This window comes from Scheffersomyces coipomensis (assembly GCF_036884675.1).
Source record: "Scheffersomyces coipomensis strain NRRL Y-17651 chromosome Unknown DFJ63scaffold_5, whole genome shotgun sequence".
Taxonomy (NCBI): Eukaryota; Fungi; Ascomycota; class Pichiomycetes; order Serinales; family Debaryomycetaceae; genus Scheffersomyces; species Scheffersomyces coipomensis.
In genome coordinates this window covers 393,492-408,928 of record NW_027042896.1, presented here as the reverse complement: position 1 = coordinate 408,928, position 15,437 = coordinate 393,492, and the positions used below count along the sequence as shown (strand labels likewise).

Below are 15,437 nucleotides of genomic sequence, written 5' to 3'. Positions count from 1 at the left end.
TGAATTACGAATCTCCAGATGTACAACACATATACCATGAATGTCCCAAATCATTAGAAATACGGTAATTATTGGGCCTCATCAATTTCACCATAGGATCTATCGTGGCTAACCACAATCTACCACACCCACACAATCATTAGATCTATCTGGGTCTTTCGACGATCGAGTCGAGTAAGAGTTTTACCTCTTACTACTACAATGATTAAACGGGGAATCCGAAGATTCAAGAAAAAAAGATAAGTCAGCCAAACATCCTAAGTAACATCTAAGTTCATTCTTCATTCCATTTTAACCATTAATTCCATTACTACTCCAATCGCTACAACATAATTACCGAGGTTTTTTCTCTATATATTTAATCATATAGTTTTTTCCCATTTAGCATAAATAATTCGCTCTAATATATATTCTCACTATATAGGAACAAAAAAAGAATCTATAACCGACTTGTCAGCTCCGGATATATCACTTTCTCAAATTTACTACATATTAACTCTGAAATCATAGTCTTGCATATTTTCCTCTATCTCATTAGAATACAAGTCATTTCTACGCAATTATCAGAACTATAGCAATATAACGCGTAAGACATGTGATATATGTATTCGGGAATTGGATAAATCCAGTAGGTTAGCTGTGAATTTTATGCAGTACAATATCTAATATATTAATAACTTCTTCCATCAGTTTTATATAGTCTTAGTATTGAAATTTCTACAGTATTTATAGGATTGTCTACTGAAATCATTATAATTGATTCATTTAGCAATTTGTTTTGAAATGATTATTAGGCGTAGTAATCTATAAACTTTATCTAATATTACATAATATTTTTTGTTTAAATAAAACTCTCAGTCTTTATTCCAGGCGATTATAATATTTTTAATCAAAGAATCATAATATATTGAATTACTGAGATGTCGAATAGAAACCGTAACATCTTTTCCATGAAGAGTCTTCTAAATGACAATAGTCTCTACAATACTGGGCCAGTTCTTGATATTCCCCTTTTACAAACAATATATTCAACTATAAATAAACTTAGTAGAGAACTTGATCAAGAGCAAAAATATGATTTAGAAGATTTTCATTCTCAAAGACATAGAACAATGTGTGTGTACAAGAAGATATGGAACATTCTTATGATAGCTATTCTGGTACAAATTTTCTTCTTTATTGTGTTTACTCTAAACTTGATATTAGAATCCATGTGGTGGAGTTTAAAATCAGCAGTTTCAGTCTAGTGTATTTTCTCAAACTCTTTTTACAATTATTTTAATATATTTTGTTGATATCATTTATCCATTAACATGTAGTAACTACTTGTAGTTATATCGTTTCCAAATCCAAACAAATAAGATAATTTCAACTATTAAATATTATGCTAATAAATTCACTTTTATTTTGAACAAAGAAAATTTTAGTTTTGTCTATTTATATTAGAATTTACATCCTTTAAATAATATCAGTATATATAAGATTGCAATAAAATAATGAATAATTTTGAATCTGTTGTTGATAACACTACGGCTGAATCAACTATCCATCAAAGTGAAAGAAATATTGACGTCCCTTCACTTCAACAAAATCGCTATAACAATATAATCGAAATTACGAAGTTCATTCATACGCTAGATTGCGGCATTGATAACATTAAGAATAGAATGAAAAAGATTCCTAAGTTCGGAAATTTAGATATAGAACTAGATTTTGAGGGCTGTAATAAATGTAATGATGTATTCGGCATATATTTATTGGCTTTTATAGCTCTTTTATTTTTAAATTTTGCTATTGTATGCTGCACACTTGAAGAAAGAAAACACAGACTTGTATAATTTGAACATTCCAAAGATGAATTCAATCTTACGTTCTCGTTCTCTGTCGATTTTAAACTACAGTGGGTTTGAAAATTATAAAACCATTAATCGGAATCCATAATTTCTTGCAATTTTAAACGAAAGTTGAATAAACAAATAAGGTATTATAATAATTAATTGAGTATTACTGTACTTTCCTAATTTCTTAAATATATATTTATCTAGAATGAACTAATTTAAACTTGATATAAGATAGCTATGCTATGTTTACGGTTCTTCCAAAAGCCATTTGTTTAGTCTGATAATGTAAAAGGTAAAGTTTACCTGTATATTAACTGGGTTAACTAGAATATCTAATGCTGATGTAAATTCTTTCCCTTTTTTTTTTTGCAATAACAATTTGTTATGCTGAAAGTCACATAAAATTGCTTAACTTATATAAAAAATTAAATCTTACAATTATATAGAATAAGATAACTTTTTAGTTGATCTCCTTGTTTGCAAACTTTGGAAAATTGCTAGAACAAAATTCGTATAACTTCGTTAAACCATTTACACTCCTAATTAAAAAAATTAGATTGACACTTTTTTTTAAAAATATTTACTTTTTTGTTTAAAAATAATTTCGCAATTATTTCTTAACTTTTTCCACCCCTTACAGAACAAAAGATTCAAAAAGATTTATTAAACAGAAGTTACTGACTAGAAATTAAAAATATCCAACAACATTAACAATACATCACAATATTCAATCATGTCAACCATTCTGAAAATATATAACTGTGAAAATTTTGTTTCTTATTACAATACTCATAAAGAATCTACCATAAATTTAATAAAAGTTGCCATTGAAGAAGATGTGGTTGATAAAGATGAGTTTAGATTGACTTATGAAGAGGGTTTAGCAAAATTAAAAGAATTAATCATTGATATCGATAAAGATAAAACTTCTTCAGTTGCCAATGAAATCAGCTCAATGTTTGAAGACGAAATTTTGGAACAGACTAACTACGCAGAGGTTCTTATTACAGCATACAAAGTTTTTAATCCTCACATTTTTCAAGGGTTTTCACTGAAAGGCCTTTTACATTATTTTCAGATAACCAAATTAAAGGTAACTAACTCAATTAAAGAATGCTGCGAAAATGATCACCATCAGGTAGCTGTTAACACTTTTTTTGATTATTGTACTTTACTAAATCATATAATGTTTGAGGAAACTGATAAAGCCAATGAAGATGAAACATCAATACATAATTTATCTGGTAGCAAGAAAGCCAACTCAACGACCTTCAGTAATACTTATGAACTTAATAATTCGTACTTTAAAAAACAATCAGCTTATATTCCCGATTTCAAGTTAGCTGATGAAAGGTTTTTAAGTAACAATTCAGATTCTTTAAGAATTATTCCAAAAAATTTGCCTAGAATTAGTTATAGTCCAATGTTGGAATATATGCTGCTGGAGATTGGAAATGAAGCTGAATTAGAAAGCAATTTTATTAGAAATTTACGTTTATCAAGCAGATTATTTTTGAAATATAAAGTAAATTTAAGAGTTTTGCAACAAAAGCCAAGAAATATAGAATTTGATGAAAACACAAAATTCACGTTTATCCCAGACGTGATAATTACGCTCAAGGAATCCGAGATTCCAATTGAGTTAAAATTTAAGGATTTAAAACTCATTTTTCATGAATTTGAACAAAGTAGGCACGATAATACAAAAGGTTCCAAAAAGTTAATTGAATTCTATTCACAGTGCTTTTTGGAAATGATTTCAACCAAGTCCAAAATTGGATTTTTAAGTGATGGAAAATTCGCAATTGCTATTTTATTGGAATCGGTACCACCTGATTTTAATAATTTTACAGAAGAGCTACGACCAATTAAATGCTTCATAACAACTTTCGATTCCACCGTTGAAAAATTTGATGTTGCTCTATTCATTATGCTATTCATATTTCAGAATAAGGAAATATTGAGATTTGAAAATGAAGAATTTAAAGCTTATAAAAATGCAATTTATATTACTGATAATGAAAAAGTTGCAAGGACCCTATATCATTATCAAATTTTAGATAAATTTGGTAGTTGGCTTTATGGGGTAAGTAATAAGGAATTTGATTTATCGATAGTTAATCAGCTGGATTTGGTAACTACCACGACAGATGAAACATTGTCTCTGACTCACGTTTTTAAGAAAGCAAAAGTTGATGACTTAGATCAACTAATTGAAGATAGAAAAAATAAATTGAATGATGATGAACTAAAAAAGATGATTCTTAATTTTGGTCTTGAGGGGGTATTCAAAGCTATTGATTGGTTTCCTTTTGGGAGATTAGATGCAAGCCAGTTAGTTAACTGTGAAATTCTCAGTGGAGATGTCTTACATGAATCATACTCAACCGTTTTGCGTCACTCGAATTACATCTACAAAATTGTTGATCCTGTCCGAGTAAAGATAGATAAGATAAGAGACTGCCCTACTTTCTACCACCGTATAAAAGCAATGCTCGAACTCTTTGAAAGGGAAATTTGCACATATACCGTTATAACTGGGCTCTTGTTGGATACAAGTCCGAAAGTGTATGAAATTGGTTATTTGAGCAACGATAATAAAAAATTTGCTGTGAATTTATTAGATAAAAACAAAAGGCTTAAGATTAGTGAATTTTCTCTTTCGGGTCTATATATGAAGATGCAGTATATAGAAGGTAAAACTTTAACAAATATTCCATGGTCAGCTGATGTTGAAGAATTGTTGAGGAAAGCCATTAACGACTTACATGCTGTAGGAGTTTCACATGGTGATCTCCATATCGGTAATGTTATGTTTAATGCCGTTGAAAACAAAATCAAAATCTTGGATTTTGGTAGATCATCAATCTCAGATTATCGTGGACTAAACAACATAAAGGCTGAAGTTGAAATGAATAAATTTGAAAAAAGAAAAAAAATGGATTTATCGAATTTGGAAGAATTAATTGTTGTATGGAAAAGGAGAAGGTATTATAACTAGAAGCTATATATATATAGTGTTAATAGTTTGTGGCATGTATATCAATGTCGCTTTTTAGAATATAACTTATCAATATCTTATTTTGCAGTAATACTCCGCTACAAGTTGAACAAAATAACATTCTGCAAAGTGCAGGAAAACTTATATTAAGATTTATAAGGGTAATGATTATATAGTGAAGCCAAGACCAACCCACTCCCTAAATTAGGAGTTCGATAAACTGCATCTGTTGCAATGGATTGAAAACCTCTGGTTGTAATTGTTGAAACCAATCTATTAACAGGATAGTCGCATTTCATGTTGGACTCCCGTCTTATCGTGCAAGATTTATAAAATGGAAATAATGATAAACAATTACTATTCCCCTTTCAACTTGTCAAAAAAACATAAGTAGACTTTGTATGATACTCTTGAGTTCTACCTAAATAGAACATTCAAACGAATTGAAGATCAAGATCCTGGTCTCCATAATTGTCCACGACCTCTAGGAGCAAACTTTATAGCGTCAAATCTTTCCTTTGAAACATATTCACCTGTAATATTTGATGGTTATACATTCACCACCCCTTCGACTCTATTACGGATTGGAACGGGTCTGTTTTTCTTTCCAGTGACATTGGGAGCTGGGGTAACGTCTGATATATTTGCATATGAATAAGCGGTTGCATCAACTGTGTTTTGTAAAATATCATTAAATGGATCATATTCTTCTTCCATTGAGAAATTATTATAATTTTTAAACTTATCGACATCATAATTTTGAAACATTAATAATTCAGCTTCATTAACATTAACACAATCGATTCCAAAACTCTTGGCCCAAATTTTAGTAATAGGATCTTCAGTCACAAGTTTCCAATCTTCTAATTCATTGGAATGTTTATTCTTTTCCACAAATCGTTATAAATACAATTCCTGAGTAAATAACGTAATCGAGTTGGCATTTCAGCAAAATTATCAGAATGACTAAGAGCATTTTGATATGATTCTGAATTTTCATATTGAATATCATTTCTCTTGTTACTATCTCTTAAGGATAAACTACTATTGAAATCATCTGAGTTTGCATTGGTATTATGAGCATATGATTGACTAATGGCTGAATAATCAAATTTAGTTTTAAAATTAGGAAATTCTTTAACTTTTGGAGAATGAACTTTATACCTGAGACATTCTTTCCATTCAACTGTTTCGCCCGGACCTTCAATTATTAAGTTGTATAAGATGGGATTCGTTGTATTCTCCTTGGGTTCACCTTCTGATTCAATGAATTTATCAATGAATCTTAAAGCTTCTCTTGCATTGGATGCCAGCATTGACATTCCTTTCTTTGCGAAATCAAATTCATGTAAAGTATAAGAAGGGATATAAATATTTAAGGTTATGGAACCTTTACTGGTATTCATATTAGTCTTGACATATTCATCATTAAACCATCTTTTAACATTACCTATCCCACGTATGAAAGCAGTACGATCTAAAATCAAATTGACTAATCTCTCCTCTTTTTTAGTATTGGATGGGTTTGCATTGGCATTATGAGTTTCAAAATCGACTAATTCATCCCGTTGATACTTCAACTCATCTTCATCATCTTCATCACCATCGTCTATGGTTCTCCTAAACGAAGACATTGTATATCTAGCAACTGATTTGTCTTTGCATGGAGTAGCTGAAATAATTAACTGGTCAAGTCCAAAATTGTATTTAAAAACGATGAGATGGTAGCCCTTTTAGTTTGAGGGAACTACAGCAAAACAAAAGTTTCCACGATTTAACAATTTGAATTTCTGAATGTAAGCATTATAAACGTACCATCAGCATAACAAAATAGTTAAACTATGCAGTAATTTTATGCTAATTATAGCTTCTGTTCATATGTAATCTGTGTTTATTAGTTTATTGAATATTTATACAATTCATTGCTTATGATTATAGCATATTTACTCAAAGTTTATTATAGCCAAATCATTATACTGAATGCCAAATATGTCTGATAATAACCATATCGTCTTTCCCAAGCAATTATATTCTGAAAGGTCTCAGAATGACATTAATCTCTACACTCCTGGGCCAACAATTGATGCCGATCATGTACAATCATTATACTCAACTTTGAATAAACTTAAAAGACAGCTTGATAAAGAAGATGAATTTGATCTTAGGCAATATAATAATAGAAGACACAATGGAGTGTGCAATGAAAGGAACGGTTGGATGTTTGTTATGTTAGCTGCTGTGGTAGAAATGTTCTTTTTCATAGTGTTTTTATTAAACTTAATAGCACAAGGTATTATGAGGAAGTATACATCTACGAACTTCAATTAAATCCTGTTAACAAACAATTCCTACAGCATGTGTATGTTAATAGAAACGTATTCTTAGTGTGTTCTTGTTTAGGAAACAATCAAGATAAGCATACAAAATTATTCTTTAAAATGTTATGCTAATTGTAGTACGTATAAATACAAGTATTTTCAATATCTTTTATTTATATACTAAATATGATAAGATAACTTCTTGAAATAATCTTAATACATATATATATTCAATAAAAAAAATGGATAATATTGAGACAGTAAATGATATGATTGAGGTTCCTTCGAACGTCTATCAGGGTAACATAAATACTGACAACCATTTAGTTGATCAAAATGGGTTACTCAAAAGTTATGACAACATTACAGAAATTGCTACATTGATCTATTCACTTGATTGTGATATTGATAACCTCAAAACGAGATTAAGAATGGGCCCAATCCCAAGAAATTCGGGAATTAAAGAAGATTGTACGAAATGTTTGGATGGTATTGGAAAGCTATTTTTCACTTTGCTTATGTTTACAATGTTCTTGTATTTTAATATTATTGTGCCACAATTTACGCTAAATGTAACATAAAACTGATTCACATAAGTTTAATCTTAGGTTCCCGTTAAACTACAATAGGTTTGAAATTTATAAAACCATTAGTAGATTATAAATACATGATTTCTCAGTATATTTTGTTTATATAAATCTATAATGCAATATAGTGCAAATAAATAAATAAATAAATGATCAATTAAAATAATTAATTGAAGTAATTAAATATGGAAAAGGTTTATATATAAGGTAGATTCTAAAATGAAGTTTTCAATGTGACACATGCTTCACAATGAAAATATGAACTGAAAGTGGAGTTATAATAAAATTGAATATTTATATGATAATAATAAATGCAGATTTGATTTATGATTTGATCTTTTTTTAAAATGATGATATGTTGTAGATTTGTGGCTTTAACTTTATAATTTACCACTTAATCCAAGTAAATAAGTCTTGATATATTCAAAACTTACTAACGTTACTGCACTAGCCGGAACGGTTCTTACAAGATTCACCGCATAACCAGCATAAAACCCTCTAAGACCTTCCTTTTGATATATCTTGATAAGTGAATTTAACATTCGATGTTTTTTATGGATACCTGGATTTTTAGCTTCTTGCTTTATAGCTTGAATTTGCATTCTTGTTCTTAAAATTTCATGAGGATAAGTGATGGTACTTGCAACCATTTTAGATGCTGATGATGCCATGATTAATCTCCATAAGATTGAATTTGGTTCAGCAGGATCATGAGGATGACTTAATGCTGTATCACAATGTAATATTTTCTTTAATTCTTCATAAACAGGGAAATGAATTCCAACATGTAATAATCCAAATATGGAAGGAACCAATCCACTATAAAACACTCTTAATCCTTCTTCTTTATACATTTTACGAAATGCATCGATAGTACCTTTATAATATGTTCGTTTTAAATTTTCTTTGGCGTACTTTTCATTATGATCATAAATAGTTTGACCCTTACCAGTTTGAATCATTAGTCTTGTTTTGACAACCCATATTGGATTAACAGCAATTGATGAACCTAACCCAGCTGTCAATGCAGAACAAAAATGAGCTAATGCATCTTGTTGAATATTGAAATTTTTTTGAAGAAATTGTGGATAGAATTTTTTGGCTCGTTCATAAACGGTAAAATATATAGTCCAAGTTGGTAAATATCCCACTGTTATAGGAACCAATCCTCGATATAATCCTGCAAATCCTTCTTCTCGTAATATAGTTTTAAATGCTCCTACGAATCCTTTATATTTAATTTTATAATTTGAATCTGATTTGACTAAATCTCCTTGAGCTTGTAATCTTGTTTTAACCACATCAAGGGGACATACCACCACTCCTGCTAAAAACCCAGCTGATGCTCCGGATAATGTTATTAATTGATTAGCAGAACAACGTTGAACAAAGTTTTTGGGGGATAAATAATCAGCTATACCTTGAGTTAATGCAAAATCAGGTTTTGGAGATTTTCTAAATTCAAGTACTTCACCTTGAACCACATCGGAAAAATCTCTATTGGGGGAGGTTGAAGTCGCTACTGATACAACGGCTGAAGTGGCATGGCCTATATGTTCCGATATATGTTGATGATCATCGGCTGTCATGATATAAATATGGTGGCTATATTACAAATATGGGTTTATTAATAATGATTGAAATGCGAGTTAGTTTCCGATTCCCCTTAGATAACAACTAGGGGAAAGGGGAATAATTATTAATACAAAATGATATGGAAAGAAGTGGGGAAAAGTGATGAAATGAAGGGGCAAAATGAATTGAATAATCTATTTCTTCTATCCTCTAACACCAATAAATGAATATATCTATAATACTTTAATAACAAACTACTGATGGAAAATGTTATCTCTTTCCATTTGATTTCAGATTTTTTTAGTTTCTTCTTTTCCTCTTTTCTTTTTTTTTTTTTTTCTTGCTTAACTAACAAACTTTCGCTAACAAAAATACTGCCATCGCTTGCTATTACCCTTTGATATTGCCACTGTGAATTACAAGTTTTATTTATATATCATATATTTGATAACTCCATAGAGATAATTTGAGATATGAGATATAATAATGATAGTTATCGAGGTGATATGTCGGCTTATTATTAATCACGGGTCATGGATTGTTATACCACGGCTATTGAATGGTTACTTCGGATCCGAAATTGATGGATTGAAATATAATTTCAATGCTTACATATAACATTGAGATACTTTAATCATTTTATCCAACTATTCATATCTCTCCCTGATAGATAAATTTATGAAATTATTTATATGTTCATACTAAACTTTATGATTTAAATTTGGTATCAGTTTAAAATATGCAAAATTGCAAAATATTATCGTCAAATTAGGTAGTTTCTGACAACAGTGCACGACCTCTCATACACAGTAAAAATAAAATCAAATCTGATCAAAATCAAATCAAATCCATCTATAGGATATTTGAAAGAAGTAATTTGAATTAAACAGAAATATAATTATATAATGGTTAAATTTTATTTAAATGTATCAGCTACCTTAGATGGCGTAACTAATTTCCAACCCATTGATACTCCAGAATCTCCATTTGAATATACATTTACAATTCAATGTACAAAATGTCGAACTACTCATGATAAACCAATTACGATAAATCGATTTGAAGAACATGATATTACGGGATCAAGAGGTGAAGCCAGTTTTGTATTCAGATGTAAAGAATGTAAATCTGAACATTCGATATCGATATTAAGAACTACTAAATCATTAACTTTAGATGATGATAAGAAATCAATTCCAATATTAGAAATTGATGCTAGAGGTTTAGATATTGAAAAATTCATTCCCGATGGTTTATATCAAGCTATTGGTGCTGAATCAAACACCAAGTTTAATGATTTTGAATTTGATGATGGTGAATGGTATGATTATGATGATAAAGCAGGAGCTGAAGTTTCCATAACTGAAGTTGAATGGGATGTGGCTCGTTCCTAAACAGAGCCGTTTGATAGATGTATAGTGTAAATAAATAAATAAATAAATAAATAAATAAATAAAAATTGCTATTAATAAACAACTTACTCACAAATCTTTTATTCACCTTTTGTAACAATATAATAATAGTCATATTCGGTGATTGTAACCATTCGTATCTGATTATGACTCTAACTGAAAAATATTTAGCGCACATACTTCCTAATTGAGACTTAAGCCCTTTCATGTGTCAATGGAATTTTTTTTTTGTTTAACTATAAGCAGTGTTTATAACTGTAAATCATTAACACATTTTTGCAGCCTTATGACTAGAGGAGTATAGGTTGAATTGAAGGAATTCCTAAGGTATAAATAAAGATGGATTTGTATCGATTTAATATGATTTCTTAAAATTTATATATCATCATCATCACAAATCTTACAATAACAATGTTAACGTATATTTTAAAAGCTGAGGCGGTTTTAAAAAACGTCTCAAATGTACAACCACTTGATAATTTAAATTATCCCTTTGATTATAAATTTAAAATTCAATGTGGATGTACTAAGATTCATGATAAACCAATAGAAATCAATAGTGAAGGGAGATTCCAAGTTACTGGGTTTAGAAGAGAAGCTAATTTTTTATTCAAATGTAAAGAATGTAATCGAGAAAGATATGCTACTATAAAGAGATTACCCAATAAGATTGATCAAGATAATCAATGGACAGATATATTAATGATAAATACGTTTGGAATAAGGTTATTAGATTTCATACCTGATGATCAATTTGAATGTATGAGTTTACTTTCAAATTCCATCATACAAGAGATTGATTTAAGTGATGGAGAATGGTATGATTATGATCAATTAGGAAATGGAGAAATAAGTATCAGTGAAGTTAAATGGAAAGTTGAATTAGTTAGATAAGATAAAATAAAATATATACTTTATGCAATAATATAGAATCATTAAAATATAATATAATGTAACTTAATTTTATTCTATTTAGTGGCTTAAGGATACTATGGATTAAGCCATTGTTATCATTGAAACCATAAGCCTATAAGATTGACCTTAATTTAAATCAATTTTTCATAATTTTCAACTAGGGGGACGGTAAAACTTATTTAGTGACATCGGCAAATACGGTTCCACGCAATACCAAAGACGTAAGCGGTATTTCTTTTCGGTAAGTTTAGTGAGGTCTTTTTTCCTCTGTTAAGGTTTCCTTCTCTCACTAATTATCTATGACGATTTATTTATTATATTTATCCCTGCCATCCCTTCCCCTTATAAGTTTGCTATTTATTTAGTTTAATTTAATTTAATTTAATTTAATCTATTTTTTAATAAATATTTATCATTATTCTCTTGGATTTCTTTTCATCAATTCATTTATAACTAATCAATTGATTCAATTGATACCCTAACCGTTCAACATTGCACATTAAACATATTACGCAAAACTATCATTATCCCTTATCACGCCTCACTATATAATATAATTACATCATGACTGTCTCAGATGCTCTTACACAACCTGTTAAGGATCAATTAGAGAAAATCATTAAACCAGGTAGTGGTGGATCAGGATCATCATCGCCAATTGCTCCAAAAAAACCAGGCATTGTCTTATTCTCTCCGGAATATTACGCTGCTTGTACTTTAGGGGGTATAATTGCTTGTGGTCCAACCCATTCAGCTGTTACTCCATTGGATTTAGTTAAATGTCGTAGACAAGTTAATCCTCATTTATATAAATCTAATGTTCAAGGTTGGTCAACTATTTTAAAAACTTCAGGAGATTCAATCATTACTGGTATTGGGGCTACATTTATTGGTTATTCACTTCAAGGTGCTGGTAAATATGGATTTTATGAATTTTTCAAAAAAACTTACTCTGATTTCGTGGGTCCAACTAATGCAAAGAAATATAATACTGGTGTGTTTTTAGCTGCATCTGCTAGTGCTGAATTTTTAGCTGATTTATTATTATGTCCATTTGAAACTATAAAAGTTAAAACTCAAACTTCAATTCCACCATATGCCAAATCTGTATTTGAAGGATGGTCAAAAATTCATGCTGCTGAAGGGTTTGGAGGATTTTATAATGGGTTAGTTCCATTATGGTGTAGACAAATCCCTTATACTATGGTTAAATTTGCATCTTTTGAAAAAACTGTCGAATTGATTTATCAATATTTAGGTAAACCAATATCATCATATACCCCAGTACAACAAACTGGAGTTTCATTCTTAGGTGGTTACATTGCTGGTATTTTCTGTGCTATTATTTCTCATCCTGCCGATGTTATGGTTTCAAAGATTAATTCCGATAAAAAGGCTACTGAATCGGTGGGTCAAGCTTTAGGTAGAATTTATAAAGATATTGGATTTAAAGGAGTTTGGAATGGTTTACCAGTTAGAATCGTCATGATTGGTACATTGACTGGATTCCAATGGTTGATTTATGATTCATTTAAAGTTTATGTTGGATTACCAACTACAGGTCATTAAGTTGATATTTTGGCTGTCTTATTTTTTTTGTATTTTTTTATCACCTTCTCCTTACACTTACATATATACCTTATCACATATTAATTATGATTGATTTTATTTTTTTTTTTAACTTTATGACTTGAAATATGATATATTTAAAAAAGATTGTTTATTTATAAGATATTTATATAAATAAATTTGTATAGAATTAAATAAATGCTTTTAAAAACGAAAGATCTTCAAGATTTAATCCCAAACGTTCTTAAATAAATCATCATCTAATCCAATATTATTTGAATTGGTGGTTTTAACAGGTTGATTCCATTGATTCTTTAATGATGAAGAAGATGAATCATTCCATTCATTTTTCCAAGAATTATTTGAAGTTGAAGATGACGATAAAGTGTTATTATTGTTATTAATGGGGGTGGCATTGATGGAACTTGAACTTATATTTGATGGAGTTTGCTTAATGGTTGATGATGTGGAAGTACCTCCGAATTGTAAGCCACTTAATGAATTAGATAAGGAATTGATATTTAAATTATTATTATTATGATTATTGGATACTGGTGAGGGAGAAGCTAATGATGGACTAAATGATTGATTTCTAACTGATTGTTGAGGTTGAAGAAAACTAGTTGATGCTGAAGGGGATGAATACAATGATAAGATTGATTTCTTAAGATCAGGTCTACCATTACTAGTTATACTTCCCCCGGTAGATTGAGCAGATTGAGATCTTGGTTGAGGTGGAGTTGGTATAGGTGGAGCTAAATTGGCAGTAGTACTTGCTGCTTTTGGTAATGAACGACCATAAGCTGTTGATGAAGGAATTGGAGTTGGGGTTGGAGTTGAAGATGGTGAAGAAGTAAAATCACCAAAATCATCATCTAATAAATTTGCTGATTTTGGTTGAGGGGCTTTAATTGAAGTTGAAGTAGTTGATGATGAAGTGGTTGAAGATAAGGATGAAGAAGTAGAATTGTTGGATAATGCACTTGAAGTTGTAGTTGATGTTGAATTTGGAATACTAATAGTTAAAGGATCAGGAACTATAGTTGAACCAGCCCACTTTTTAATATCATATTTAGTTCTTATAAAACTTTCAATTTTCAGTTGATCAGGAGTATAACCTTCAGGTAATTTTTGTTCCCAAAAGTAATTTGATTTTTCATTACCCCATTTAATCATATTTTCAATTTGATCATCAGTCCAAGCATCTAAATCAACTGATTTAACTTTAGAAATATGAGTTCCCATACTTCTATGAATTCCAGAACATCTGATACATACAAAACAACCTAAATTCCATGATGCCCATCTTGGATTCTTAGTAACTTTACAATCGGCACATGACTTATTGGCTGTTTCTCTTAATAATTGTTTTAAGATTTGTTTATGCTTCTCTGAATGAGTTTTCTTCGAGGATGGTAATGCCGTGTTGGTTCTATAACTCATGATTTTTTTGTTCGTTTGACGAGGAGGTATCTATTGAATGCTATGATAAAAACAACGAATGAGAAGAAGAAGAAGAAATGGTAATGAATGCTACTTGTATGTGAAACTTCTATGCTATGCTAATATTACAAAAAGATGATAATATGATGATGGATCAACTTAAAAGGATTAATTGGTAATAAACTTATCAATGATATTGGGGGTACGTTTATTTTTGAGATTTAGTTTTCCAACTTTTCTTTTCTTTTTTTTTTTTTCTTAGTTCTTCAGTTTCCCATTTATGCTTGATTAGAGAGGTTTCTAAATTTTCAGATTGTCATTGAATGTCGCATAGTTTTGTCACAGATTGTCGTTTATCTGATCTTCCGGTATATAATTGCGATGTCGCAAATTTAAAGGGTCGTGGCAAATGATCAAAAGGAGGTGATAATAAAAAACAGACACAAAATAAAGATTCAAAAACGACCGAAAAAAGCAATTTTTAAAGGTTTGTGTCTGCTTTTTCTAACTGTTTCTGTCTGAATGTGTAGTTTATTTTACAACAAGACAAAAAAAGAAAGAAAAAAAAATAACCAGAAAAGAAGAAGAAAAGGAAAATCTCTATTTCCATCAACAGTAATTATCAAATCCTCCATTTCTATCATAAAACTTGATCTTTTACTTTGTTTTTAAGTATTGAACAACATCTTCAACCATAGTATAAACAATTATCATCTATTCATGATCGTCATATTTATTTAAATCAATCTTATACGTTTACATTCTCCCATTCCCAA

At 29.8% G+C, this 15,437-nt stretch overlaps 10 protein-coding genes across 10 annotated transcripts; 7 read left to right on the top strand and 3 right to left on the bottom strand. All coding sequences in view use genetic code 12, as the record gives it.

The window, feature by feature from the left end:
* Positions 1-1,496: 1,496 nt before the first annotated feature.
* Positions 1,497-1,838, top strand: DFJ63DRAFT_314164 (uncharacterized protein; the record flags this gene model as incomplete). The annotated part of the gene is made up of 1 exon (XM_064906306.1): positions 1,497-1,838. One exon carries the CDS (start codon positions 1,497-1,499, stop codon positions 1,836-1,838), a length of 342 nt encoding a protein of 113 aa, XP_064760887.1.
* Positions 1,839-2,574: 736 nt separating this feature from the next.
* Positions 2,575-4,842, top strand: DFJ63DRAFT_314163 (uncharacterized protein; the record flags this gene model as incomplete). The annotated part of the gene is made up of 1 exon (XM_064906305.1): positions 2,575-4,842. The coding sequence occupies one exon, from the start codon at positions 2,575-2,577 to the stop codon at positions 4,840-4,842; it is 2,268 nt and encodes a 755-aa protein (XP_064760886.1).
* A 450-nt stretch (positions 4,843-5,292) lies between these two features.
* DFJ63DRAFT_336319 (uncharacterized protein) lies at positions 5,293-6,476 on the bottom strand (the record flags this gene model as incomplete). Its single annotated transcript, XM_064908358.1, has 3 exons — positions 5,293-5,375; positions 5,424-5,705; positions 5,771-6,476. The coding sequence occupies 3 exons, from the start codon at positions 6,474-6,476 to the stop codon at positions 5,293-5,295; spliced, it is 1,071 nt and encodes a 356-aa protein (XP_064760885.1).
* Positions 6,477-6,831: 355 nt separating this feature from the next.
* On the top strand, positions 6,832-7,170 carry DFJ63DRAFT_314161 (uncharacterized protein; the record flags this gene model as incomplete). The annotated part of the gene is made up of 1 exon (XM_064906304.1): positions 6,832-7,170. The coding sequence occupies one exon, from the start codon at positions 6,832-6,834 to the stop codon at positions 7,168-7,170; it is 339 nt and encodes a 112-aa protein (XP_064760884.1).
* Positions 7,171-7,402: 232 nt separating this feature from the next.
* Positions 7,403-7,741, top strand: DFJ63DRAFT_314160 (uncharacterized protein; the record flags this gene model as incomplete). The annotated part of the gene is made up of 1 exon (XM_064906303.1): positions 7,403-7,741. The coding sequence occupies one exon, from the start codon at positions 7,403-7,405 to the stop codon at positions 7,739-7,741; it is 339 nt and encodes a 112-aa protein (XP_064760883.1).
* Positions 7,742-8,127: 386 nt separating this feature from the next.
* Positions 8,128-9,336, bottom strand: DFJ63DRAFT_288443 (NAD+ transporter; the record flags this gene model as incomplete). Its single annotated transcript, XM_064905146.1, has 1 exon — positions 8,128-9,336. One exon carries the CDS (start codon positions 9,334-9,336, stop codon positions 8,128-8,130), a length of 1,209 nt encoding a protein of 402 aa, XP_064760882.1.
* Positions 9,337-10,227: 891 nt separating this feature from the next.
* Positions 10,228-10,716, top strand: DFJ63DRAFT_314158 (CXXC motif containing zinc binding protein; the record flags this gene model as incomplete). The annotated part of the gene is made up of 1 exon (XM_064906302.1): positions 10,228-10,716. One exon carries the CDS (start codon positions 10,228-10,230, stop codon positions 10,714-10,716), a length of 489 nt encoding a protein of 162 aa, XP_064760881.1.
* Positions 10,717-10,930: 214 nt separating this feature from the next.
* DFJ63DRAFT_185108 (CXXC motif containing zinc binding protein) lies at positions 10,931-11,920 on the top strand. Its single transcript, XM_064903827.1, has one exon. It carries the CDS (start codon positions 11,146-11,148, stop codon positions 11,626-11,628), a length of 483 nt encoding a protein of 160 aa, XP_064760880.1. The 5' UTR covers positions 10,931-11,145; the 3' UTR covers positions 11,629-11,920.
* On the top strand, positions 11,921-13,332 carry DFJ63DRAFT_185107 (Cu/Pi carrier). Its single transcript, XM_064903826.1, has one exon. It carries the CDS (start codon positions 12,214-12,216, stop codon positions 13,216-13,218), a length of 1,005 nt encoding a protein of 334 aa, XP_064760879.1. The 5' UTR covers positions 11,921-12,213; the 3' UTR covers positions 13,219-13,332.
* Positions 13,333-13,354: 22 nt separating this feature from the next.
* AGE2 (Age2p) lies at positions 13,355-14,893 on the bottom strand. The gene has a single exon (XM_064907111.1). It carries the CDS (start codon positions 14,659-14,661, stop codon positions 13,447-13,449), a length of 1,215 nt encoding a protein of 404 aa, XP_064760878.1. The 5' UTR covers positions 14,662-14,893; the 3' UTR covers positions 13,355-13,446.
* Positions 14,894-15,437: the final 544 nt, after the last annotated feature.